Source organism: Citrus sinensis, chromosome 7, assembly GCF_022201045.2.
Source record: "Citrus sinensis cultivar Valencia sweet orange chromosome 7, DVS_A1.0, whole genome shotgun sequence".
Classification (NCBI taxonomy): Eukaryota; Viridiplantae; Streptophyta; class Magnoliopsida; order Sapindales; family Rutaceae; genus Citrus; species Citrus sinensis.
The window spans coordinates 18046761-18074076 of NC_068562.1; the positions used below are offsets into that span (position 1 = coordinate 18046761).

The following is a 27316-nucleotide window of genomic DNA, read 5'->3' on the forward strand; positions in this document are numbered from 1 at the left end:
ATGGGAGTCTTGGGTGTTGCTCTATGTTAGTTGCCCACATCAACGCCGCATGCTCAGCCACACATTACCTGGGCCCACGCCATCCAATTATCAGCTACATCATCAGGATGTTGGGCCACAGCTTTGCCACATCAGCTGGTAACGTCAGCACGAGTGAAGCATCGATTTTTGAAGTAGCAATGCCACATGCACAACCCCATCACCACCTGGGCCCACGTCATCGTACATCAGCCACATCTACCGGATATCCGCATCTGGAATGAGAGCATAGAATTGTGAGTAAATGATTTTAAATTATAATTTTATCTTTATTTAAAGAATTATAATTTTTAATTACAAAATTAATAAAAAAATATATTTGAAAAATAAAATATTTATTTTATTATATTTGTAAATTAATAATAATTATTAATATTCTTAATTATGTAAATAATTTTTTATTAAAATTAATTTTAATTATGTAAATAAAAAATTATTATTAAGAGCAACGCAAATGAAACATTATTATTAATAACATAATACAAAATTAATATTTTCTTAGAATAAAATATTTATTATTATTAATTACTAGTGTTAAATAAATATAATACTATTATTTTTAAATAAATATAATAATATTATATTTTCAAATAAAAAGAGTATATAGTAATATTATTAATTCTCTATGAGTATAATAATATTATTTTTAAGTAATTTTAACTTAGAATCAATATAAATTATTTTTTTAATAAGTATAATTTATAAAATAATATAATAATATTATTTAAATCAATATGATATTATTTTATTTTATTTGATTAAATATAAGGATAAAAATGGAAGAGGATGGAGTGGATTCCCACTCCCACCTCCCCCCATGGGAGTGGGAATCCCACTCCCCACTCCAAAAAAAGGTGGGTCTCACGGAGTGGGATTCTCACTCACTCCCTAAAAGTTAGTAAATAAATACTGGAGTGGGAGGAATTCAGACTCCTCACTCCCACTCCAACAAGTAAACACTACCTTAATAGTAATGGATTCGCAAAGCCTTAGTATTTTATCACTTTTGAAATTTTATCTCACTTTGATTTACTTTCTTGTTAAGTTTATCATCTTTTGCATCCTTACACATTCTTGGTTAACTATGTTAGGATCAAATTGATATAGGATTAGTTTAGCTTTTCAATTTTAATAGGCAATCCCTATGGGTTCGTACTTATTTTCCAATAATCTATACTTTAGTAGATTTGTGCTCTTGCGAGTGAAATTTAAAACTAATTGAATTCTAAGCACAACATATGAAATACTACTCTTTATATTGGTAGTGCATTTCATGCCAAACCCTAATAAAGGAGTATTAGAATTGCTTCGTTAAAGACTCCAAAATCCCATAAATATTTAATTTACTTGGCCATGAAGTAACCTCCTTCAATTGAGTTTCTTTAATTTCCTACCTGATTATCAATTTGGGTTTTTCATACCTCTGGCTTTTTTCTTCTTTCAAAAAAAGAATTTGTTCTTAATTTTGAAGCCTGAGGGGGCTTAACTGAAAGATTTTGAAGTAATTGTCTTTGCTTAGCCACCCATATTCAAATTCCAAGGGATTAGGGGCTAAAAAATAATTTAAATTTTGCTCACCTTTTTTTTTTACATATATAGAAGAAGTTAAAAGTTGTTTTAATTTTTATATTATTGAAAATTATGTATATACAACAGGTAGGGTGATGTATAGAGTAGGGATGTCCTGATAATGATACCATTCATTGCATGAAAAATCCTCATCCCCAAATTTATTACAGAATGTGTGTTAACATAGAAAATGGGATGGGGAACGAGAGGAAAAAAAAAACAAAAAACCACGACTCCACCAAGTCCTACCCTGTTACTGTCCTTATCTCGGTTTTTTTTTTTTTTTAATCTTATCCTTTTCCTAATATTTTCCGATTGCTTGAACCAAACATCTTTTGTGTGTGCGTATAATTTTTATTAAACAAAGGAAAGTTAAACAAAATTCTGGGAGAGACATCTAGTAAAAAGGATATCTATCTAAAGTGTGGAAAAATGATTATAAAAGCCCTCAAGTTTTAAAAAATGGACACTAAAATCACCTTTTGACTATAATATCATTTTTATCAAAATGCCTTTATTAACACAAAAAAATTGACTTCAATATTTTATAATAAATAGAAATATAAGATTAAAATAAATGTAATAATATATACATTTTAAAGTAATTTTAATATTTAAAAATATTTTAAATATTTTATAATCTATTAGATATATTTTATTATATTAAAGTAAATTTTATAATAAATAGAAACATAAAATATGTGATTTTTTTTAATTGTAAAATGTATTTAACACAAATATTTATTTAAAATCTCTACAATAAATAAAAATATATTATTAAAATAAATATAGTAATTTATATATTTAAATTTAGTTAAATATAAAAATATTTTAATATTTTTAGTCTATTAAATAGATAACATTATTTATATAATATTTGTATTTATTAAAAATTCTAAAGTTAACTTTTTAGTTGTTATATTCAAAGAATATTATTATCAAAAAGTATTTTGGTGTCCTTTTTTTTAAGATTTAAGGATTTGAATGACCATTTATCCATTCTTTCAGGGTATGATGTCCTTTTCCCGAAAGGCTACAACAAACAACAACATATAGAAATGCAAATGAAGCATCATGCTAAGACAATTTGTGGCTTGGAAATCCATTGACATCTCTAGAAATAAGGCTTAGTGCTAAATCTCTATCTTGGAAATCCATTGACATCTCTAGAAGGAGAAGAAGAATCCTGCCAAATGAACCAAACATCACTTGAGTATTGCTTATCTTCAGCTAATTGCTATTTCTCTTCAGGGTTCGAACCATGTAATATGAAAAATTTACAATTAGATTTTCATATTCTTTACTTAATCTGCTAAATTATGATATAGTTCAAAGGTTTCAGATCTTTTTCTAATCTTAACTTTTGGTTTATTTGTTTTCTTTGTGATCCATTGAGTTAATATTGGTGATTGATGATAATAAAAATGAAAAGATGATTCATCTAAATTATACATAATTAAAAATATGCACGCGTTATAAAATCTTTAAAAAAACAAGTAAATTTAGGATGAGTTGAGAATCCGTACGGCGGATTCATATTGCCTTAACTAACTAATTTTGGTCTTACGTTAAAGATCTTTTTAAATATGTCGTCGAAAAGACAAGCAAATTTAGGATGAGTTGACAATTCGTACGGCAGATTCATGTGAAATACAAGTATGCAACCTAAGAGGGGGGTGAATTGGGATTCTAAAAAATTATTTGATTCTAAAATAAATTATCATGCAAATCTAAAATGAATTTAATAGAATAACAATTAAATCAGTTACAATATAAAAAGATAAGGGAAGAGAGATTCAAACACGAAGATTTTTACGTGGTTCGGCCAACCTCGCCTACGTCCACGCCTCCAAACTTTCTGGGTTTGAGGATTTCACTAAGCAAGCCTCCAAGGCTTTAAATGCTTACACTTGACTTCCAAAGTGTCAACGAACCTTTACAACAAGAGATTATCCCCAATCTCTTAACTCAAGTGTATCCCAACACATACAATCACTCAAAGTAAAAGATTAAAAATTATTTTTCTCTCACACAATATTTAAGATTACAAATCAATGCCCAATGTGTGAATAGATGAAACAAGAATGTGTTTAAAGCTCTATGAAGATTGTATTCTCAAATATAAGCTCAATGGTCGTGTTGTGATCAACCTTATTTGAATTTGTATGAGCTTATTTATAGTTGGAGTTGAAAAACTAGCCGTTACAAACTGTCTATCCGAAAATGGCTCACCGTTAGCCATTAAGGGTTAACCATTTAGGCTAGTCAAAAGTTACTGTTAGGCCAAATTTTAAATTGTTGGATCACCGTTATCTAGATGTCAGATCGTCGTTAGTGTTCAAATACTAATCTTCAATTATGTTCGATGTCGGCGAGCCGTTATCAAGATGTCGGATCACCGTTAGTGTCCAGAGACTAATCTTCAATTTTGATGTCGGCGAGCCGTTATCAAGATGTCGGATCACCGTTAGTGTCCAGAGATTAATTTTCAATTCTGGATTTTATCGGTTAACCATTTAAATAAAACGGTTCGCCGTTAAATTCCAGTAGCCTTCCCAGCCTTTTGTGTTTTTCGTTTTTCTTAATCGGTTAGAGCTTAGGCAATTTGTTGCTCTCTGATTTTAATCGGTTAACCGTTTAAAAGAAAACGATTTACCGTTTAAAAGAAAACGGTTTACCGTTTATTTCCAGAATTGCATTTTAAGCCAGATTTTGCAGAGAATCATTTTCCAATTTGAATTTTAACAGTTATCCAACTTTTATGAATATAATTGGAATTATTATAAGGCTCTCGTTTATTAAGGTATAGCTCCAACATTTTAATCAAAAACCATTTAAAATTTGTTATCATCAAAATCAATATTATTAACATATTCATGTTAACATCATGTTGTCTTTCTTAACTAATTTTGGTCTTAAGTTAAAGATCTTTTAAATATGTCGCCGCACATTTATTGTCATCAACATTTTCTTTATTTGCTTTAAGATCACCTTTAAGGCACTAACCACTAACTTCTCTAGATTTTTAAGATTTTTTTTTAACATAGTGCACATTTTTGTAGTATATGATTGTTTTTGTGAATTAATTATCATGAAGACTCTTCACCTAAACAGGAAACGTTTTTATTAAATAAAAAAATTGGAAAAATTTAGGGGGAGATATAACGGGCTTTACTCCTAAAAAATAAAATAAAATAAAGCTAAGACAAACAATAACATAAAAGTACAAATAAAGTAGCATGCTAAGAGAATCTGTAGCTTACAAATCCATTGACATATCTAGAAATAAGGCTTAGTGTAGAAGGAGAATCCTACCAAATGAGGGAAGAATGTTATAATCCCAAACTCGAACCAAACATCACTTGAGGGAAGAATCTTATTTTTTCTTTTTCTTTTTCTTTTTTTTTTAAATCAATCAAATCAAATTTGATAGTTGACAAAAATTAAAACAAAAAGATAATACATCTAAATCATAAATAACTAATAATGTGCAGGTGTTATAAAATCCTCAGAAGACAAGCAAATGTAAGATGTGTAGAATATCTGTACGACGGATTTATGACGTTTTTTCTTTTATTAATGCATCAACTAAGTATCGTACCTAACGAATTTCCAGACATTTATTGCCATCAACATTTTTCTTTGTTTGCTTTAATATTATCTGTAACTGCTAACTGCTAACTGCTAACTACTTTCGATTCTTTTAAGAACTGTTTTGAATATGATACACATTTTTGTAATATATGATTGTTTTCGTGAATTAATTATCATCAGGACTCATCATCTAAACAGTTCTTCATTGTGATATGTACATATATATACACACACACACAGATACATACATACATACAAACACACACACACACATAAACTTATATTTAAGCAGAGATGGACCTACAGGCTAGCCCGGAAAAAATTCACTAATACCCCTTAAATTTTTTTCCTTTTTTTTTTAATATTGCCGTATAGCTTTTATTTGTTTTTACAAATATATCCCCAATTCAACTCTATTTTTTATCCCCACTAGAGTTAGAGACTTATTTTACAACATGATTAAATTATATATTTATTGAATGAATTGAAATCATAAGGAGCTAAAATGATACTACTTCTTTAACTTATTATAAAAAATGTTTTGATTTGTCTAAGTGAAATAAAATTATACTAGTATAGTATAACATCGTCGCTAATATTAGAAAGTTACAAATTGACATACAATAATAATTAATAATATTTTTATAATTTCATAATTTATTCCCTTTACAGTCTTACATACTCTTTTTCTTTTCAACCGTGTATAAAATTACTGTGACAACAACTTGTGTTGACAGAATCACCAACCATTTGTTCTCACTTGACATGAGAATTGATGCCTTGTGACTGGTGACAATGTTACTTGAATCAATGATAAGCTTATAAAAATAATCATCGTAACCCTTAATTTTGCATGTGATGTAGCCAGCACTACTACTACTCAGCAGAGAATTAAAAAGAATGTGGAGGCTTAAGATTGGAGATTATGGGACAAAAAATGATCCATACATATTCAGCACAAACAACTTTGCAGGTAGGCAAATTTGGGAATTTGATCCTGATGCAGGCTCCGTTGAAGAGCTAGCTGAGGTTGAAGAGGCTCGGTTAAATTACTTAAAAAACCGCTTTAATGTTAAAAATTCTTCTGATCTCCTTTGGCAAATTCAGGTATTTTATTTAATGCACAAGTACAAATTTGTTTTCCTTTTCATTTCTTTGGTTATTTAATTAACAAAAAAAGATAATTTTTTATTAATTAATTGCAGATTTTAAGAGAGAAGAAATTCAAACAAACAATTCCGCAAGTTAAAATTGGTGACCGTGGGGAGGAGATAACACCTGAAATTGCCAAAACCGCATTGCGGAGGGCAGTTAACATATTTTCAGCCTTGCAATCTAGCCATGGTCACTGGCCTGCTGATAATTCTGGCCCCTTGTTTTTCAATACCCCAATGGTAATTATCGTAATTCATAATTCTCACAAATTTACAGGCACTATATTATATTCTTTTATTCATTTAACTATTAACCTAGTTTTAAAATTTAAAAATGTGTAGGTTATTTGTTTATACATTACTGGCCATCTTAACATTATATTCTCTACTGAACATCGTAAAGAAATGCTTCGTTACATTTGCAATCATCAGGTATTTCAAAATTTAATCATTTTGATTAGTTTGATTTCTCATGCAAGTTGAATAATTTGGAATAGAAATATTATGTGAATTATATATGCAGAATGAAGATGGGGGATGGGGATTACACGTTGAGGGTCACAGCACAATGTTTGGTACTGTTTTTAACTACATCTGTATGCGTTTACTCGGAGAAGGACCCGATGGTGGTGAGAACAGCGGTTGTACAAGAGCTCGAAAATGGATTCTTGATCGCGGTGGAGCAACCAGCATACCATCTTGGGGAAAGACTTGGCTTTCAGTATATAGTTTTAATCCACTGAAATCTTGATTGTGTATAACAAAATTGTTTTCCTAATAATTAAATAATTACTTAATTTTTTGTCTGGTAGATTCTTGGTGTATATGATTGGTCTGGATGCAACCCAATGCCTCCAGAATTTTGGAAACTTCCTCATTTTCTTCCCATCAGTCCAGGTTAGTTCATAGCACTTGAAATATCGTCATGAACATAATTCATTATGATTATTATGAAATAAAGAAATATTGAAAATGATCATTAGAGAGCACTTAGTGACTTATATATGGCAATAAAGTAATTAAAAAGTCAAGATTTTTGCTTTCTTTAAAGAGGCTAACTTTAGTTATGAGTAATTAAATAGAGGAGTTGATATAATTTCAATTTTGAATTGAAATTAAATTGATCTGCGACATCTCCGACTAAGTTGTAGAATCTGTTGTGAATTCATTTACTATTCTGAATATTCACTTTGTTTCAAAAATACAGGAAAATTGCTTTGCTACTGCCGGTTGACATACATGCCTATGAGTTATTTTTATGGAAAAAGATTTGTCGGTCCAATCACACCACTTGTTTTACAATTGAGAGAAGAGATTTACATCCAACCTTACGATGAGATTAATTGGAGTAAATTGCGGCATTTATGTGCAAAGGTTCGTTTAACTAAATTGATTTCTTTATTTATTTGAACTTCTTTTGGGGAAAACTTCGGGGTTAATTACGAGAGAACTTCGTTTATTTTAACTTGTTGGCAATTGTGTTATGGAAATAACTAGGGCTTTTATTCCACAACGACTATGACTCACGCAGCCACGAAATACCGTAACGAATGGAGGCTCAATCCTTCAAATAAAATTAGTTAATCCATTGAGAGACTTTATTGATTGATTGAAGGATCATGAAAACATTTTTATTGCAGGAGGATCTCTTCTTTCCTCATACAACTGTTCAAAACTTGCTTTGGGATGCACTACATAATCAAGTTGAGCCTGTTCTTAATCGATGGCCCCTTAACAAATTGCGAGAGAAGTCTCTAGAAGCGGCAATGACTCACATTCATTATGAAGATGAGGCCAGTCGGTACATGACCATTGGATGTGTTGAAAAGGTAATCAATTTAGAAATATGGCAATATGTGTAATATTATTACTATTTAGATCATAAGCTACACTCATATTTGTGAGATTCATATAACAAATAAGTGTTAATCGATACATGCAATCGAACAGCCGCTGAACATGCTCTCCTGTTGGGCGGAAGATCCTAATGGTGATTATTTCAAGAAGCATCTTGCCAGGATCGGTGAATACTTTTGGATGGGAGAAGATGGAATGAGAGTGCAGGTTTTCCTGATCACCTCCTCATACAGTCAATCCTCTCTTTTTAGCTGTTCTCTGTCAATGGGATTTTCTCCTTAATTCCCTCCTTCTTTCATCATCATCATCACAATAAGCTTTTCATAATAATAATAGTAATTAATATTATCAAACTAATTATTGTTATTATATTATAAAAATAATAAAATGTTTATTATTAATATTAATTAAAATAATTAATAATTATAATAGTATTACTATTATAATAATAATATTTACTATTATCAAAATAATAATAATAATAATAATTATTTCCTTCTGGTATCAGAGCCAAAGGGAGGATAGTGTAATACTGTTTAGAAATTTCATGTTTAAAAATTTGTGTTTTATTTTGAAGTTTTGTTGTGTAGTGAATTTCTTACTGGTAGTAAGTCCCGCTTTAGGATAAGGATTTCCGCTTAGGGCTGTAAAACCATACCTGTAGCCATTCTGACAGAACCATAAATTGACCATAGGTTTTTACCCATGGACCCTCTACTCTGTAGAACATAGTCCTTTTCTAGCTCTTCTTCCGGGAAGACTAGCAATTCAAAGCATGTTGTGAGTTCAGAAGAATTCATTATTGAGAACTTTGATAAAGCAATTGATTGTTGGGAACTCCCAAAAGTTTCTAAAGAAAAGATTTACAAAACAAAAAAGCTTGATTTTTTCAAAAATAATTATGTAATAAAGACCGAAGAACGTGATATAACTCTTTCAGAGCCATTTGAAACAATTCATTTGTTTTCAGAAAAGTCTTTAAAGAAATTAAGAAAAAAGAATTTTAATTATGTTCATATCCAGGTTGGCATAAAACCCCTAACCAAAGAAGGCTTGGATACTTCTATCCTCGCTGTCCTTAGAGATGGTCGATTCATCTCTTTTGATGATTCTTTACTAAGTAATATTGAATCGATTCTCTGTAAAGGCCTCATATCTTTTGATTGTTATCCAAACATAACAATCTCTCTTAAAGACAAAAACATTTTGAAAAGCATGATTTTACAAATCAAAACACATAATTATAATATGATTAAAGGATCAGTTCCTGTTGCCTTGATTTTTAAGATTTCCTACAAAGCCATGATCTCTGCTTTCAGTACGCAACATAAATTCCAGTCAAAAAGAGATGAGATTCTTCTCTTGCAGACTGATTTGTCCAAAGCCAACACAGTCATTCCAAAACCAATCCAATGGAAAGATGTCCACCTTCCAGAGGAATGGATTCTCGAAGGAGCCGCTCCACCAGGGATTCTGAAACAACTTGAGCCAAATACAGAGTTACAAAATGTGACTCAGTATTCAGATGGTAAAGTTAAACTGTCTTTCAGGAGATCTACTTTGTCCAGATTTTCTGATAAAGATTCGTGCTCAAACATTCCTTCATTAGAAAGAAAGTTTACAAAAGTCCCTTCTGTCATAAATCTCCCTTACCAATCAGTAAAGAGCCAACCTAGGATTTCCACATCGGATATACCTAGTTCTTCCATACGTTCTGTTGACTATGCCACTAGTGTCCCACACCCAATCTATACTAGTAGTCAACATGAACAAAGACAGGACAAGAAGGAACCTTCTCCTCCAACTTCTCCAACATTTTCTGCAGTTACCGAAAATGTTATTAATGTCATTAAAAAAGATTTTGAATTAGACAAAAATCTTCTTCATAATGATTTTTATTCAGAAAGTAATAAAGACAAAAGATTTTGGTTTTTTAAACAATTTTTGAATCAAAGAAAAGAAATCCAACAAAAATATTATGAATTTGTGAATTTACATCAAGTTCATATATTGTTTTTTGATTGGTTCGAAATATATTCTTCTAAGAACAACATTTCCTATCCTTTTAAAGAGTCAAACCCTATTACTATTAGGAAGAAAATTCCTGAGTGGAAACTTTCTAATAGTGATAAAACCATAGAATCTGAGCATCCACCTCTTCGGAGTTTAACCGTTGACCACGGTGAACTTCCTGTCCAAATTAGAGCCTCACCGTATAAAATCCCTAAACCTAATGATTCTGATGCCAATTTAAGTAGTATTATTCAACAGAATAATTTCTGTAATACTAACTTAAATACTATAGAAAAACAGTTGACGAGAATAGAAAGCCATTTTCAAAAATCTACTATAGCTGTTTCCTCCGTGTCCCCTGTTCCATCAAAATCGGATTCTGACAAAAAGCTTAAAGAACCTATTTTCAAACCTTTTCAGGTTTTGAAAACTAGTCAAAAGCTTGTCCAAGGGTCAAAATCAGATTTTGCTAAAAGCCATTCGAGAACAACTAGATAGGATAGAAGCTGCTTCTTCCTCATCTAGCAAAATTCAAATAGCCCCTGATACTCCTCAGTCTAGTAAGATAGGAGTATTAGAACAAGACCAAATGTCTACAACCTCTTCTGATCTAGAAGCCTTTAAAGAAGAACCTACCCCAAAAGCCAATAAAATCCATTGGGAACTAGCCCTTCCCACTGTCAAGTCTCCACCTGATTTGACCATAGATAATAGGCCTAGTGCATTAAATCAGTCTCGATATAATGCATCCTCTGTCTATGAGTGGAATATAGATGGAATGTCCGAGTATAACATCCTAAGATTGTTGCAACAGATGACCATGGCAGCCAATGCCTATAAAACCCAATCAGGAACTTCTGACAAAGCCATTGCAGAGATTCTTATTGCAGGTTTTACAGGTCAACTTAAAGGTTGGTGGGATCACCTTCTCACCAAGCAGCAACAATTAGAAATCCTAAATGCTATCCAAATTGATGAGAATGGAGCCCCCATTCTTGACGAATTTAATAATCCAATTCAGGATGCCGTATCCACCCTGATCCTAACCATATCCCTCCATTTCATAGGTGACCCTTCTCACCTTAGAGATAAAAATGCTGAGTTACTGCATAATTTAAGATGTAGGAAACTTAGTGAATTCCAAGATTACCAAACCACCTTCTTCACCAGACTCTTTCTCAGAGATGATGCAAATCATATAACCTGGAAAGAGAAGTTCTTAGCAGGTTTACCTACTCTTCTAGGTGAAAAGGTTAGAAATTCCATTAAAGCCCTTTATGACAATCGTATTCACCTATGGTGAACTAGTCAGTTTCGTCAACAAAGAAGGCTTAAAGATCTGTTAAGATTTGAAATTACAGAAACGACTTAAATGGGAGCTTAGGAAATCTAAGCAAGAATTAGGTAGTTTCTGTAAACAATTCAATTATGACCCCTTTAAAACTTCCACTTCCAAAGATTGTAATGGTGAGTGTTCTTCCAGACCTCACAGGAAACATTACAAATCCGAAAGCTATAGAAAGCCTTCCAGAAATTTAGAGAATCTTCTTATAAGAAACCCCAGAGGTCTTACAAGAAGCCCAACTTCTCTAAGAAAAAAGATTTTAAACCTAAGCACAAAGCCCCTTTCAACTACAAAGAAGCCATATGCCATAAGTGTGGTATAAAAGGCCATACTGCAAAATATTGCAGAATGAATCGAAAGCTTCATGAACTTGGCCTTGATGAAGAAATCCTCTCCAAAGTCGCCCCTCTTCTTATAGAGTCTTCTGACTCTGAGCCTTCCATGTCGGGAGATAGTGATCCCCTTCAGATCGATGAGCTTATTGACTCAGATACCTCTGCATCTAGCAGTAGTGATTCTGAAACAGATTTTTATTTAAAGAAAATCAATATTTTGACTAAAGACCAAGAAACCTTTCTTGAGCTCGTAAAACATATTTCTGATCCAAATCTTCAAAAAGAATATCTTGATAAGCTTTTGAAAACCCTAGATTTTAATAAAGCAGAGACTTCCAAAGTTTCAATTGTTAAAAAGAGTTCTTATGATCTTACTGAGATTTTGGATAAGAAGAAAACAAAGAAAACTATCCCCAACATTCAAGACCTCCAAAAGGAGATCAAAGAAATCAAATCTGAGATCAAAGAATTAAAAGAAAAAAAAAGGTGATTCTGAAACTATCTAACTTCTTTTACAAAAACATTTACAGGATAAATCAGATAATGAATCCAATTCTGATGATGGTGATAACAATGATCAAAGCTTAGAAAACATTGAATCTGTACCCAATGATTTTCTATTTGTTTTAAAACAAATCACCATGAGAAAATATTTGATTAAAATCACTTTAATTTTTTTTGATGATTTTGCAATTAACGTCATTGCCTTTTTTGACACTGGTGCCGATTTAAATTGCATAAGAGAGGACATTGTCCCCAAGAGATTTCATGAAAAAACAAAAGAAAGGCTTTCTGCCGCCAACAATTCAAAACTTAATGTTAATTCTAAAGTTGAAGCTTCAATTCATAATGATGGTTTTGAATTTAAAACTTCTTTTGTTCTTACAAATGACATACATCATGCTGTCATTTTAGGAACTCCTTTTATAAATCTTATCACTCCTTATACTGTCAATTATGATAGTATATCTTTCAAAGCAAAAGATAAAAGGTTTGTTTTTTCGTTTATTAAGAAGCCTAAAACAAGAAATTTAAATATTGTTAAAGCATGTTCTGTTTATCAGAACCAAATCAACAATCTTCTTAGATCAAGGCAAAGTGATTTAATGTTTTTACAAAAAAGATTTAAGTTTAAAAAGAATTGAAAGCCAATTACAAAATAATTTCATCCAAAAGAAAATCTCTGATTTTAAAGATCTAATTGAGAAAGAGATTTGTGCCGATCTACCTTCAGCCTTTTGGAACATGAAACAACATTTGGTAGATTTTCCTTATGAAAATTCTTTTGATGAAAAACAGATACCTACTAAAGCTCGTCCAATCCAAATGAATATGGATTTGGAACAACATTGTAGAACTTAAATAAAAGATTTGGAGTCTAAAGGACTCATTGTAAAATCTAGATCCCCATGGTCTTGTGCTGCTTTCTATGTAAACAAAAATTTTGAAATTGAAAGAGGAACACCAAGACTAGTCATAAATTATAAACCCCTTAATAAAGCATTGAAATGGATTAGGTACCCAATACCTAACAAAAAGGATACCAGAAGGAAATAGGATCGAAGGATTGGAATTCAATTTATTAAGAACTCAAATTAAACAATGCTTGGTTTGGGTCGGCTTTGTCAAATTTTAAAGTAAATTACCTGCTTTAAAATAAATAAATAGATTTGCTTTGGAGCGCGGTTGGTCAAGTTTTATGAAAGGTACGTGGCGTTGTATCTAGATCGATGCAGAGCCAGGTCTGCCTTTGGAACTAGATCTGACTTAGAACAGATCAATATCCCGCACGTTCTAGTTCCAGCCGATATACTAAATTTATTTACCAAATAATTATTAAGTTCTTTGAGCAAGCCTAGCAACAAACATACATCTAAAGGCTAGGGTGCATACACAGTACCAGATCTGGATCCCAGAAATGGTGCTCTGAAGGAATGGAGGGAGAAAAAAAAGAATACAACTGAGGATTGAGATCTGATCTCGTTGCCTTAGAGGAACGTTGCAGTTGTAAAGCAGATCTGATACAGATCAGTCTGCAGAGGATGCATAAATTTAAATTGCTTTAAAGTAAATTGCTGAAATTAAAGTGCAGAAATTTAAACATGCATGCGAAGCTTTAATTAAAATTACAAATGCTTTAATTCTTTAAAATAAATTGAAAATAAAATGCTTACATCGAATGCTTTTGCTTTGTAGATAAGAAAGGGAAATTATGGGAAATTAATCCGAAGACAGGAAAATTTCCTTTTACCTTCTGATTCCTGATTCCTATTCCCAGAGAGAGAGAGAGAGAGAGTTTTTAGAGAGAAGGGAGAGAAGAAGAGAGAGAAGTTCTAAACTTGAAATGAAAAACCTGAGGAGTCTTAGTCTTCCTCTCGGGTTTTATACAAATTGAGAATTAAACTGTAGACTATAGCGGAACTGTAGCATACAGTAATCTTTAGAAATCGTCACTGTTCACTGTAGCGGAGCTTGAGAAAACAATAACCTTTGGATCGTATGTAACAGTGATCTTTGGAGCGTATGTTGGAATAGTGACTTTGAAGAAATACAACATGGGTGAAGAGACATGTGCGCTCTCACTTGTGTCCAGAGGACCACCCGAAGAAAGTACAAGAAATAAATACTTTTTTTTATCACTAAAATAATTATTTGGAATACTTTAATGGGGAGAATATGCCGAAGCAATCATCTTCATTTTCATCACCAAGGGAAATAAAAGGCTCTTCATCTCCAGAGGTGCTTGAGGGAGGAACTTGCAACAAATGTTTCAGACCTCGTGGCGAGAAGCTGTTGCATAACTTTAAAATACTCTTCTTCAGTTTTAGCACTGGCTAAAAGAGATTGGGCTTTGGATTTTTGGGTAAGGAATGTTTGTTGGGCTTTGGAATGTTTGATGGTGGGTTGGAGAAATCCTTTAGTAGAGAGCCAATTTTGGACTAAGGCTTCAGTCAATTTTGACTGTTCATCAAACTTCGACCACTATTTAACTTTAAATGTTCTTTGTAGTACAAGTTGGGTATCTTGAGTGTGATATCTGAGATTCCACATCCATACCCATGGGAGGAAGAAATTTGTATAGAAACAGAGAAAGGGGGGAAACCTTTTCTCATATTCAGAAGGGGTATAATGGGCTTTGAACAAATTTAAACAGTGGATTGCATTTGGTGTTAGGATATTAGGGATTGGGCCAAAATAGTTCCACCATTGTTTAAACCAATTTGGAAGGCTTTGAACAGTTATCTTTGAATTAAAGAAAAATAACCATGAATGAGATTTCTTTGGGTTTTGGATAAAAAATGTGTTAAACCAGGCTTGTTGGTAATCCCAGTAGGAGAAAACCAAACAGTGAGGTAAACGCATTTGGAAATTTGAGGGAAAACGTTTTTGATTATGGAGTAAGTCACCCCATTGTTTTGGGCTCAGAACTTTTAAGATGGTGGCCATGGAATAGGCCGGTTTAGAATGGGTTTCACTGAGAAAGAAATGTTTAAACTTTACAGACTCAGTGGCTTCTAAAATACTTTAATAATAAGGCTGGGGTTTTGTTAAATCCTACAGTTTCAAAAACCAGCCTTTAGGGAAAAACTTTGAAATTGCTTGGAAAGGATTAGTGTGGTAAAAACCATCTTCCATAGTTAAAACATTTTGGAAATGGGTTTTATCATACCAATCGGAGGTTTTCTTTGAAAAGGTTGACTGGGAAAGTACTTTCTGAGTAGATGAACTTTCACCAGATAAAACAACATTTTGGCTTTGGGAAAGAGGTTTTGAAATTTCTTTAGAGGCTTGTTCTTCTTCCTCAGGGATTTGAGAAAGGGCTTTAGATTTTGAAATGCCTTGTAAGGCAACCATAAGCTCGGGGGATTTTGTAATGGATTTCATCCACTCTTTTACTTGTTGTTCAGAGGAGATGGCTTTGTATTGGGTTTCTTGTTCTTGTTCAACCATTTCAATCCAGGATTTAATGGATATGGCTGAAGAAAGTAATTTTTCTTTAGAGGGAGTAGATTGGGGTTCTATGGGGGTTTTTGTAGGTTCGGTATCTTTGAGAACAACTTTACCTTTGTCTTTTTTCTTCGGCGGCATTATCTGTTTTGCAAAAATTCTCTGGTTAGAAAATCAAGAATAAAATTTATATCACCTTTAATGAACTCAATATCAAAATCAAAAACACTTAAAATGGCTTGCCATCGTGCAAAAATTTGTTTTGATGCAATGTTTTGAACATCTTTTTCTAAAACATGTTTTGCAGCTTTGCAATTGATTCTAAGTAGAAATTTTTTATTTAATAAATCATGTTGGAATTTGGAAATGCATAAAACAATGGAAAGAATTTCTTTTTTTATGGTTGAATAATTCTTTTGGCATTCATTCCAATGTGCAGAAACATATTGAACTATTTATTCCTTATCATTATCTTTTTGCTTTAATATGCCTTCATAACCTAAATCAGATGCATCAGTTTCAACAATTTTAGGTAATGCAGGATTTGCAAGAAATAAACATGGGATGCTTTTTACAGAATTTTTTATAAGTCTAACTACTTTAGTATGCTCATCTGTCCAGACAACATGATTCTTTTTTAACCTATCATGCAAGGGTTTGGACATCCTATTGATATTTGGACAGAAATCAAGAACATAATTTAGACTTCCTAGAAATCTTTGTAATTGAGTTTTATCAAGGATTTTATCAAGAAACTTGTCTGCAAATACAAGAGAACGCTCAATAGAGGTAATGGTTCCTTTGGAAATATAGTGACCTAGGAACCTGATCTTTGTTTGAAACAAAGAGACTTTAGACTTAGAGATTGCTAAACCAGCTTTTCTGGTAGCAAGGTAAAAGGTCTTTAGATGTTTAAAATATCGGTCGATGGTTTGAGAGAAAATCAAAACATCATCGATATAAACAATGCAAAATTCAAAATAAGGGTTATAAATATCATTCATAATTCTTTGAAATTCTGAAGGTGCATTTTTCAACCCAAATGGCATAACAGTCCACTCATACTGTCCAAAAAGAACAGTAAAAGCGGTTTTATAACGGTCTTTTGGATGAATTTGAATTTGCCAAAAATCTGATTTCATGTCAAATTTGGAAAATATGAAAGCAGAATGCAGTTTTTGAAGCAAATCCTTTTTGTTAGGTATTGGGTACCTAATCCATTTCAATGCTTTATTAAGGGGTTTATAATTTATGACTAGTCTTGGTGTTCCTCTTTCAATTTCAGAATTTTTGTTTACATAGAAAGCAGCACAAGACCATGGGGATCTAGATTTTACAATGAGTCCTTTAGACTCCAAATCTTTTATTTCAGTTCTACAATGTTGTTCCAAATCCATATTCATTTGGATTGGACGAGCTTTAGTAGGTATATGTTTTTCATCAAAAGAATTTTCATAAGGAAAATCTACCAAATGTTGTTTCATGTTCCAAAAGGCTGAAGGTAGATCGGCACAAATCTCTTTCTCAATTAGATCTTTAAAATCAGAGATTTTCTTTTGGATGAAATTATTTTGTAATTGGCTTTCAATTCTTTTTAAACTTAAATCTTTTTTGTAAAAACATTAAATCACTTTGTCTTGATCTAAGAAGATTGTTGATTTGGTTCTGATAAACAGAACATGCTTTAACAATATTTAAATTTCTTGTTTTAGGCTTCTTAATAAACGGAAAAACAAACCTTTTATCTTTTGCTTTGAAAGATATACTATCATAATTGACAGTATAAGGAGTGATAAGATTTATAAAAGGAGTTCCTAAAATGACAACGTGATGTATGTCATTTGTAAGAACAAAAGAAGTTTTAAATTCAAAACCATCATTATGAATTGAAGCTTCAACTTTAGAATTAACATTAAGTTTTGAATTGTTGGCGGCAGAAAGCCTTTCTTTTGTTTTTTCATGAAATCTCTTGGGGACAATGTCCTCTCTTATGCAATTTAAATCGGCACCAGTGTCAAAAAAGGCAATGGCGTCAATTGCAAAATCATCAGAAAAAATTAAAGTGATTTTAATCAAATATTTTCTCATGGTGATTTGTTTTAAAACAAATAGAAAATCATTGGGTACAGATTCAATGTTTTCTAAGCTTTTATCATTGTTATCACCATCATCAGAATTGGATTCATTATCTGATTTATCCTGTAAATGTTTTTGTAAAAGAAGTTGGATAGTTTCAGAATCACCTTTTTGTTTTTCTTTTAATTCTTTAATCTCAGATTTGATTTCTTTGATCTCCTTTTGGAGGTCTTGAATGTTGGGGATAGTTTTCTTTGTTTTCTTCTTATCCAAAATCTCAGTAAGATCATAAGAACTCTTTTTAACAATTGAAACTTTGGAAGTCTCTGCTTTATTAAAATCTAGGGTTTTCAAAAGCTTATCAAGATATTCTTTTTGAAGATTTGGATCAGAAATATGTTTTACGAGCTCTAGAAAGGTTTCTTGGTCTTTAGTCAAAACATTGATTTTCTTTAAATAAAAATCTGTTTCAGAATCACTACTGCTAGATGCAGAGGTATCTGAGTCAATAAGCTCATCGATCTGAAGGGGATCACTATCTCCCAACATGGAAGGCTCAGAGTCAGAAGACTCTATAAGAAGAGGGGCGACTTTGGAGAGGATTTCTTCATCAAGGCCAAGTTCATGAAGCTTTCGATTCATTCTGCAATATTTTACAGTATGGCCTTTTATACCACACTTATGGCATATGGCTTCTTTGTAGTTGAAAGGGGCTTTGTGCTTAGGTTTAAAATCTTTTTTCTTAGAGAAGTTGGGCTTCTTGTAAGACCTCTGGGGTTTCTTATAAGAAGATTCTCTAAATTTCTGGAAGGCTTTCTATAGCTTTTGGATTTGTAATGTTTCCTGTGAGGTCTGGAAGAACACTCACCATTACAATCTTTGGAAGTGGAAGTTTTAAAGGGGTCATAATTGAATTGTTTACAGAAACTACCTAATTCTTGCTTAGATTTCCTAAGCTCCCATTTAAGTCGTTTCTGTAATTTCAAATCTTGACAGATCTTTAAGCCTTCTTTGTTGACGAAACTGACTAGTTCACCATAGGTGAATACGATTGTCATAAAGGGCTTTAATGGAATTTCTAACCTTTTCACCTAGAAGAGTAGGTAAACCTGCTAAGAACTTCTCTTTCCAGGTTATATGATTTGCATCATCTCTGAGAAAGAGTCTGGTGAAGAAGGTGGTTTGGTAATCTTGGAATTCACTAAGTTTCCTACATCTTAAATTATGCAGTAACTCAGCATTTTTATCTCTAAGGTGAGAAGGGTCACCTATGAAATGGAGGGATATGGTTAGGATCAGGGTGGATACGGCATCCTGAATTGGGTTATTAAATTCGTCAAGAATGGGGGCTCCATTCTCATCAATTTGGATAGCATTTAGGATTTCTAATTGTTGCTGCTTGGTGAGAAGGTGATCCCACCAACCTTTAAGTTGACCTATAAAACCTGCAATAAGAATCTCTGCAATGGCTTTGTCAGAAGTTCCTGATTGGGTTTTATAGGCATTGGCTGCCATGGTCATCTGTTGCAACAATCCTAGGATGTTATACTCGGACATTCCATCTATATTCCACTCATAGACAGAGGATGCATTATATCGAGACTGATTTAATGCACTAGGCCTATTATCTATGGTCAAATCAGGTGGAGACTTGACAGTGGGAAGGGCTAGTTCCCAATGGATTTTATTGGCTTTTGGGGTAGGTTCTTCTTTAAAGGCTTCTAGATCAGAAGAGGTTGTAGACATTTGGTCTTGTTCTAATACTCCTATCTTACTAGACTGAGGAGTATCAGGGGCTATTTGAATTTTGCTAGATGAGGAAGAAGCAGCTTCTATCCTATCTAGTTGTTCTCGAATGGCTTTTAGCAAAATCTGATTTTGACCCTTGGACAAGCTTTTGACTAGTTTTCAAAACCTGAAAAGGTTTGAAAATAGGTTCTTTAAGCTTTTTGTCAGAATCCGATTTTGATGGAACAGGGGACACGGAGGAAACAGCTATAGTAGATTTTTGAAAATGGCTTTCTATTCTCGTCAACTGTTTTTCTATAGTATTTAAGTTAGTATTACAGAAATTATTCTGTTGAATAATACTACTTAAATTGGCATCAGAATCATTAGGTTTAGGGATTTTATACGGTGAGGCTCTAATTTGGACAGGAGGTTCACCGTGGTCAACGGTTAAACTCCGAAGAGGTGGATGCTCAGATTCTATGGTTCTATCACTATCAGAAAGTTTCCACTTGGGAATTTTCTTCCTAATAGTAATAGGGTTTGACTCTTTAAAAGGATAGGAAATGTTGTTCTCAGAAGAATATATTTCGAACCAATCAAAAAATAATATATGAACTTGATGTAAATTCACAAATTCATAATATTTTTGTTGGATTTCTTTTCTTTGATTCAAAAATTGTTTAAAAAACAAAAATCTTTTGTCTTTATTACTTTCTGAATAAAAATCATTATGAAGAAGATTTTTGTCTAATTCAAAATCTTTTTTAATGACATTAATAACATTTTCGGTAACTGCAGAAAATGTTGGAGAAGTTGGAGGAGAAGGTTCCTTCTCGTCCTGTCTTTGTTCATGTTGACTACTAGTATAGATTGGGTGTGGGACACTAGTGGCATAGTCAACAGAACGTATGGAAGAACTAGGTATATCCGATGTGGAAATCCTAGGTTGGCTCTTTACTGATTGGTAAGGGAGATTTATGACAGAAGGGACTTTTGTAAACTTTCTTTCTAATGAAGGAATGTTTGAGCACGAATCTTTATCAGAAAATCTGGACGAAGTAGATCTCCTGAAAGACAGTTTAACTTTACCATCTGAATACTGAGTCACATTTTGTAACTCTGTATTTGGCTCAAGTTGTTTCGAAATCGCTGGTGGAGCGGCTCCTTCGAAAATCCATTCCTCTGGAAAGTGGACATCTTTCCATTGGATTGGTTTTGGAATGACTGTGTTGGCTTTGGACAAATCAGTCTGCAAGAGAAGAGTCTCATCTCTTTTTTACTAGAATTTATGTTGCGTACTGAAAGCAGAGATCATGGCTTTGTAGGAAATCTTAAAAATCAAGGCAACATAAACTGATCCTTTAATCATATTATAATTATGCGTTTTGATTTGTAAAATCATGCTTTTCAAAATGTTTTTGTCTTTAAGAGAGATTGTTATGTTTGGATAACAATCAAAAGATATGGGGCTTTTACAGAGACTCGATTCAATACTACTTAGTAAAGAATCATCAAAAGAGATGAATCGACCATCTCTAAGGACAGCGAGGATAGAAGTATCCAAGCCTTCTTTGGTTAGGGGTTTTATGCCAACCTGGATTAGTCCTATATGAACATAATTAAAATTCTTTTCTCTTAATTTCTTTAAAGACTTTTCTGAAAACAAATGAATTGTTTCAAATGGCTCTGAAAGGGTTATATCATGTTCTTCGGTCTTTATTACATAATCATTTTTGAAAAAATCAAGCTTTTTTGTTTTGTAAATCTTTTCTTTAGAAACTTTTGGGAGTTCCCAACAATCAATTGCTTTATCAAAGTTCTCAATAATGAATTCTTCTAAACTCACAACATGCTTTGAATCGCTAGTCTTCCCGGAAGAAGAGCTAGAAAAGGACGATGTTCTACAGAGTAGAGGGTCCATGGGTAAAAACCTATGGTCAATTTATGGTTCTGTCAGAATGGCTACAGGTATGGTTTTACAGCCCTAAGCGGAAATCCTTATCCTAAAGCGGGACTTACTACCAGTAAGAAATTCACCACACAACAAAACTTCAAAATAAAACACAGATTTTTAAACATGAAATTTCTAAACAGTATTACACTATCCTCCCTTTGGCTCTGATACCAGAAGGAAATAATAATAATAATAATAATAATAATAATTATTATTATTATTATTATTATTATTATTACCAATAATAATAAGTATTAATTATAATTACTAATAATTTTAATAGTAATTACTATTATCAACATAAATTGTTGTTATAAAAATAATTATTATTGTTATAAATATTAGACATTATAATTCATATTTATTATTATTGCTAATAATAATAATTACTATTTTTATTTTACTGATTATAAATTATTATTATTATTACCAATAATTATTTTTAATAATAAGAATAATAATCATAGTTATTATAATAAATAATGACAATAATCAATTAAGGTTAGTTTAATAACTTGTAACAATCCATTCTGATTTTAAGATAAAGTAAACACATCAATGACAATACAGTTCATGCCGACTTCAATTCCTACAGTTAAAGTAAATAATTTATTCTGATTTTCATTCCTTATTCTGATTCCATCCTATTCTGATTCCACTCTATTCCGATTACCTATTAGTAAATGCACTATAACTGTAATAAAGTATGTAGCAGAAAAGTTTCGATCATTTTTATAGTTTCAAGTTGAACAATTATCGTAAATGATGCATGCAGAGTTTCGGTAGTCAGACATGGGACTGTGCTTTTGCCGTTCAAGCTTTACTTGCTTGCAATCTCACTGATGAAATTGGTCCAATACTTATGAAAGCACATGACTTCCTTAAAACGTCTCAGGTTATTTTTCATTTTTTTGTTTTGTAAATTTTATATATAGGTGTGCACACCCACAATTTTTTCTTTCGTTCACACATATATATGCATGCAATTTTGCAGGTCACTGATAATCCTCCAGGAGATTTTGAAAGCATGTTTCGTCACACTTCTAAAGGAGGGTGGACATTTTCTAATAAAGATCATGGATGGCCAGTTTCTGATTGTACTGCAGAAGCCTTACTGGTAATTAGAGATTATTGAAATAGCCATTTTTGGGTACACATGGCAATCAAAATGGTCATAATTTTTCCTTATAATAATATTTTTCGTATTTCATGGATGTAGTGTTGTCTATACTTCTCAATGCTGCCACCAGAAATTGTTGGTGAAAAAATGGAACCCGAAAGATATTATGATGCTGTTAATTGCATAATTTCTATGCAGGTAAGGAGCGAGCAATTTCTATTTGCGACCTTATCTTTATATATATAGTTTCCAAATTTTACTGCATCCGAACGAAAATTAATCTTGGACACCGGTTGTATATAAATAAGGATTCTCTCCTGTAAATCTTATCTTTATATATATATAGTTTCCAAATTTTACTGCTTCCGAACGAAAATTAATCTTGGACACCGGTTGTATATATAAATAAGGATTCTCTCCTGTAAATCATTTTGATGGTATATAGTTAGAATTTAATTATTCTTATATTTGTATCTCACAATTATATCTATTAACCATCAGTTGCATATCCACATGTACACTTGTCTAGTAAAATTATATGACAGAATTTTTATTGGATGGATGTACATGCAAATAATTGTATTAAGGAGGCTTCATTTGTGTATGTATTTAGTTTGGACTCGCCAATTATTTTTGCCCAAAAAAAATTCTTCTTTGGCTATTATTTATTCCAAAAAATTTTATGTAGAGTCAAACTGGTGGAGTACCAGCCTGGGAGCCAAGGAGAGCACCATCATGGTTAGAGGTAAAAATAAATTCAACATATACAAAACTTTTCTCAGTAACCTTACTCAATTAATCTCAAGAGTTTGATGGAGTGGTTTCCAAACAATTTTGTTTGACTAACTATAAAGTTCAAAACCTCTGGGCCTTAGCCTAATGGGTAGAGTCACTCCCTCACAAGTGTAAGGGAAGTGGTTCAAATCTCTACCGAAATATTGTGGGGATTTAATTTAAATTTTCTTACTCATCTATTGTGTGAAGGTTGAAGTCCCTCAAATATTAGAGAATGTTAAAATCTGAACAATATTATATAAGATTTAATGTAAACTAATCACAATAATTATGTAATTGTAAATAACAATTATAGCATCATATAAAATATTGTATTATGAGTAATAATCTCATGCAATAAAAAAAAACTACAAAGTTCGAATTTTAAGGAAGATGGAGAAAAAAATTTATGTGGAATAGTCCTACTTCAACACTATGCGATGATGTGGTAGGACCGTCCAACAAAATTTTGATTCATGAAAAATAGAGGTAATTTTTTAGTTTATAGTGATGGGACCCACCACGTAATTGTAATGGACCCTTCGGTTGGTCCCATTATCAATTCTAAATTTAAAAATTGCCTCTCTCTTCCATATGTCAAAGATTTGTTGGATAGTTTGGTCATATTAGCAATGATGTTATGGTAGGATTATCTCACATAAATTTTTCTTAAGAGGTAATTGGCTAAAAGGGTAGTAGGCTAAAAAATGGATTTGAGCTTCGCGCACATCCACCTTAATAAAAAGAAAAACTTCAATATCATCTATATTCATGGGTTTTTTGTTTTCCATGTTCAGTCGCTCAATCCTATAGAATTCTTTGACGAAGTCATCATTGAACATGAGTAAGATTTCTTCAAATTTGCGTTTGATCATATACATTCTTGCTATAAATTCTGCTGGACTTATTAGAAATTTTGAATTGTGTTGGATCCAGTAAAGTTGAGTGCACTGCATCGGCATTGAAGGCAATGACTTTGTTTAAGAAGTTATATCCGAAACACAAGGCAAAAGACGTTGAAAACTTTATCCGGAATGCTGCGAAATTTATTGAAGACACACAAAAACTTGACGGTTCTTGGTACGTTTCCGCCATAAAAGAATGATTACATCAACGTGTGTGCTTCCTCCCCTCCCCCCTTCTTTTTTCAAATAGTTTGATAATAATTCAATTCTATACCCTATAATGAAATTCAATTCTCTACCATCAATGTGAGTGACCAAGCAGTAGCACATTATTATATATTTTAAATGCTCCTTTCAGTCCTACAGTTTGAATCAATTACCTGTAATTAGTTATTATATTTTTAAAAATTATAAAAAATGTCAATTGTAATTTGTTTTATTGTATGGAAAAAGTCTTGAGCACTCTTAAAGCATTGCTTCTTTTTCATTCACTTCTTATTACGTGTATATTTCAACCAATTATGATAATATATATATATACAGGTGTTAGCGATTAAGTAGTGAATAAATAAGGAGAAATGCTTTTGGATCACCAAAAACCTTCTTCGTCATATGTTGCAATTTGCATGCCCGCTTTGTATGAATATTAAGTTATATTAGATAGTAGAAACATTATTTTATCCTTGAAAAACTAGATCCAATATATATAGAAGTATTGTCAAGGGTATTTTAGATATTTGTTAAAATATAAAGATTAACTAAATAATTGACTATAGGGACTAAATGAGCAGTTTTACCCCATTATTTTTAATTCTTTCTAACTTTCAATGGTCAACAAAACCCATAAAATAATTAAAAACATTTAAATAGTCATTCAATTGCTACGAAGATTTTAGCGGAGCCTAGAAAATTAAATATAAAGAACTAATTATGCTTTTACAGGTATGGTGGCTGGGGAATCTGCTTCACGTACGGTACATGGTTTGCAATTTCAGGGCTAGTCGCTGCCAAAAAGACTTACAGTAATTGTTTAGCTATACGCAAAGCAACAGATTTTTTACTCAAAATTCAATGCGACGATGGTGGTTGGGGAGAGAGTTACCGTTCCTGCCCAAATAAGGTTATTTTATTTGGATTTTATTAATAATTATAAATGTACAAAAGGTTTAATTCTCTAAAATAGCATTAACTTTATTGTTCACATGAATTCATCAATAAATGGAATTGGCGATTATAAAATAAAAAATATTAGATCCTAAAATAGTACTAATATAAAATGAAGTTCTGGTTCTTCCACTAGATTTTCACATTTTGCTATAGCATCGTTATGACTAAATGTAATCCAGTTTTAGTCATTCAGATACTTTTATTAAACATAACTGTAAAATTTTGACTTAACATATTTTCGGACTACATAGAGTGTGATAGCTTTAATTAGTCTTTATGTGAAATGTAAGTAAGTCTGAATTTGATAAGTCCGAATTCATTTGATAAAAGTTGAATAGAATTGGAAGTATAAATTTGAACAAAATAAGTTTTATTTTCATTTATTCATATCTAAATGAAATATGTGAAAAATATTGTTCTAATATTTTTTCAAATATTTATTCTCATAAAAAAATACAAGCAGGGAAAAGGTTTTATTAAGGTAAATATTACTCAAATTTATATATGCAGATCATTTAGAGTTTAGACATGTTCAAATTTGAACAAACAAAAGGACAAATTACTACCTAAATTTTCAATTGGTTTTCTTGGAGTATAGTAACTAATCTTCCAAATTCTTTTATTATTTTTCAGTTTTACAATTAGAAGATTAGTGATTTTTGCAAAATGATAATCATTGTGTTTGGTGATGTAGAAATATATACCTCTGGAAGGAAATAGATCGAATTTAGTACAAACTTCATGGGCTATGATGGGTTTAATTCATGCTGGACAGGTAATCAGTTGCTAATTATTAAACAATTATCTCTTTAACAACTTTTAAAGCTGCGATAAATTAGTTGCTGATTACTAAACAATTATTTCTTTAACAACTACTTGTACGATACTTAGAAATTATAGATTCTGCCAAATATAGAAAACGTAATTCCTTTCATTTTATCATTACATGAATTTAATTTGTTGTTATGTTAGATGGAAAGAGATCCTACTCCTCTTCACCGTGCTGCAAACTGCTAATAAATTCGCAGCTGGAAGATGGCGATTTCCCTCAACAGGTAATTATTACGTAAAATCACTAGGAAAATAATTATGTAAGTGTAGTGGTACTATTACTCCATTTAAAAAGACTATTTAATTAAGGAAAAAATTATTCATTCTAAAGAGGTGTAATTGATTACTTGCTGCTTGATCGATGATAGGAACTCACTGGAGCTTTTATGGGGAATTGCATGTTACACTATCCAACATATAGAAACATTTTTCCGATGTGGGCTTTGGCAGAATACCGCTCAAAGTTTCAATCGCCCAAGATTTTCTGAAACTATTTAAGATATTCTAAATATCTTTCACACAATTATGAGCCAAAATCAAGACCATAATACCATATAATAAGAATCATTGCCATTATAATATGTAAACATGGCAAAGTACCTCTACAATTATGGTATGCAATAATGCACACATATGGCAGATGTGATCAACCATGTTTCTGCTATTTTATTCATAGTTTTGTATGGTAAATTGGGCTTTTGACCTACATTAATCACCTAGAGTGAATTTATATTATTACTATTATTTTTTATTCCTAATTTTCATTATCGTGTTACAGAGGATTTGAGAGTTCTCAAATACATTAAAATCTTGATAAATTAATAACATTGAGATCAGAAAAAAATTTATTAATTAAGCAAATATTAATTAATCGAATTATAATTTAGTACAATGACCTCTACTT

The 27316-nt window shown here is 31.8% G+C and overlaps 1 protein-coding gene across 1 annotated transcript; it reads left to right on the forward strand.

The window, feature by feature from the left end:
* Positions 1-5969: 5969 nt before the first annotated feature.
* LOC102610340 (beta-amyrin synthase-like) lies at positions 5970-26993 on the forward strand. Its single transcript, XM_006468040.4, is given in 19 exon segments — positions 5970-6309; positions 6408-6596; positions 6699-6788; positions 6880-7077; positions 7169-7253; positions 7564-7730; positions 7997-8185; positions 8307-8420; positions 22391-22510; positions 22610-22732; positions 22835-22933; positions 23424-23480; positions 24307-24353; positions 24446-24589; positions 25357-25534; positions 26276-26356; positions 26554-26587; positions 26590-26636; positions 26781-26993. Coding segments are annotated over 19 exon segments (2289 nt in total). The 5' UTR covers positions 5970-6102; the 3' UTR covers positions 26901-26993.
* Positions 26994-27316: the final 323 nt, after the last annotated feature.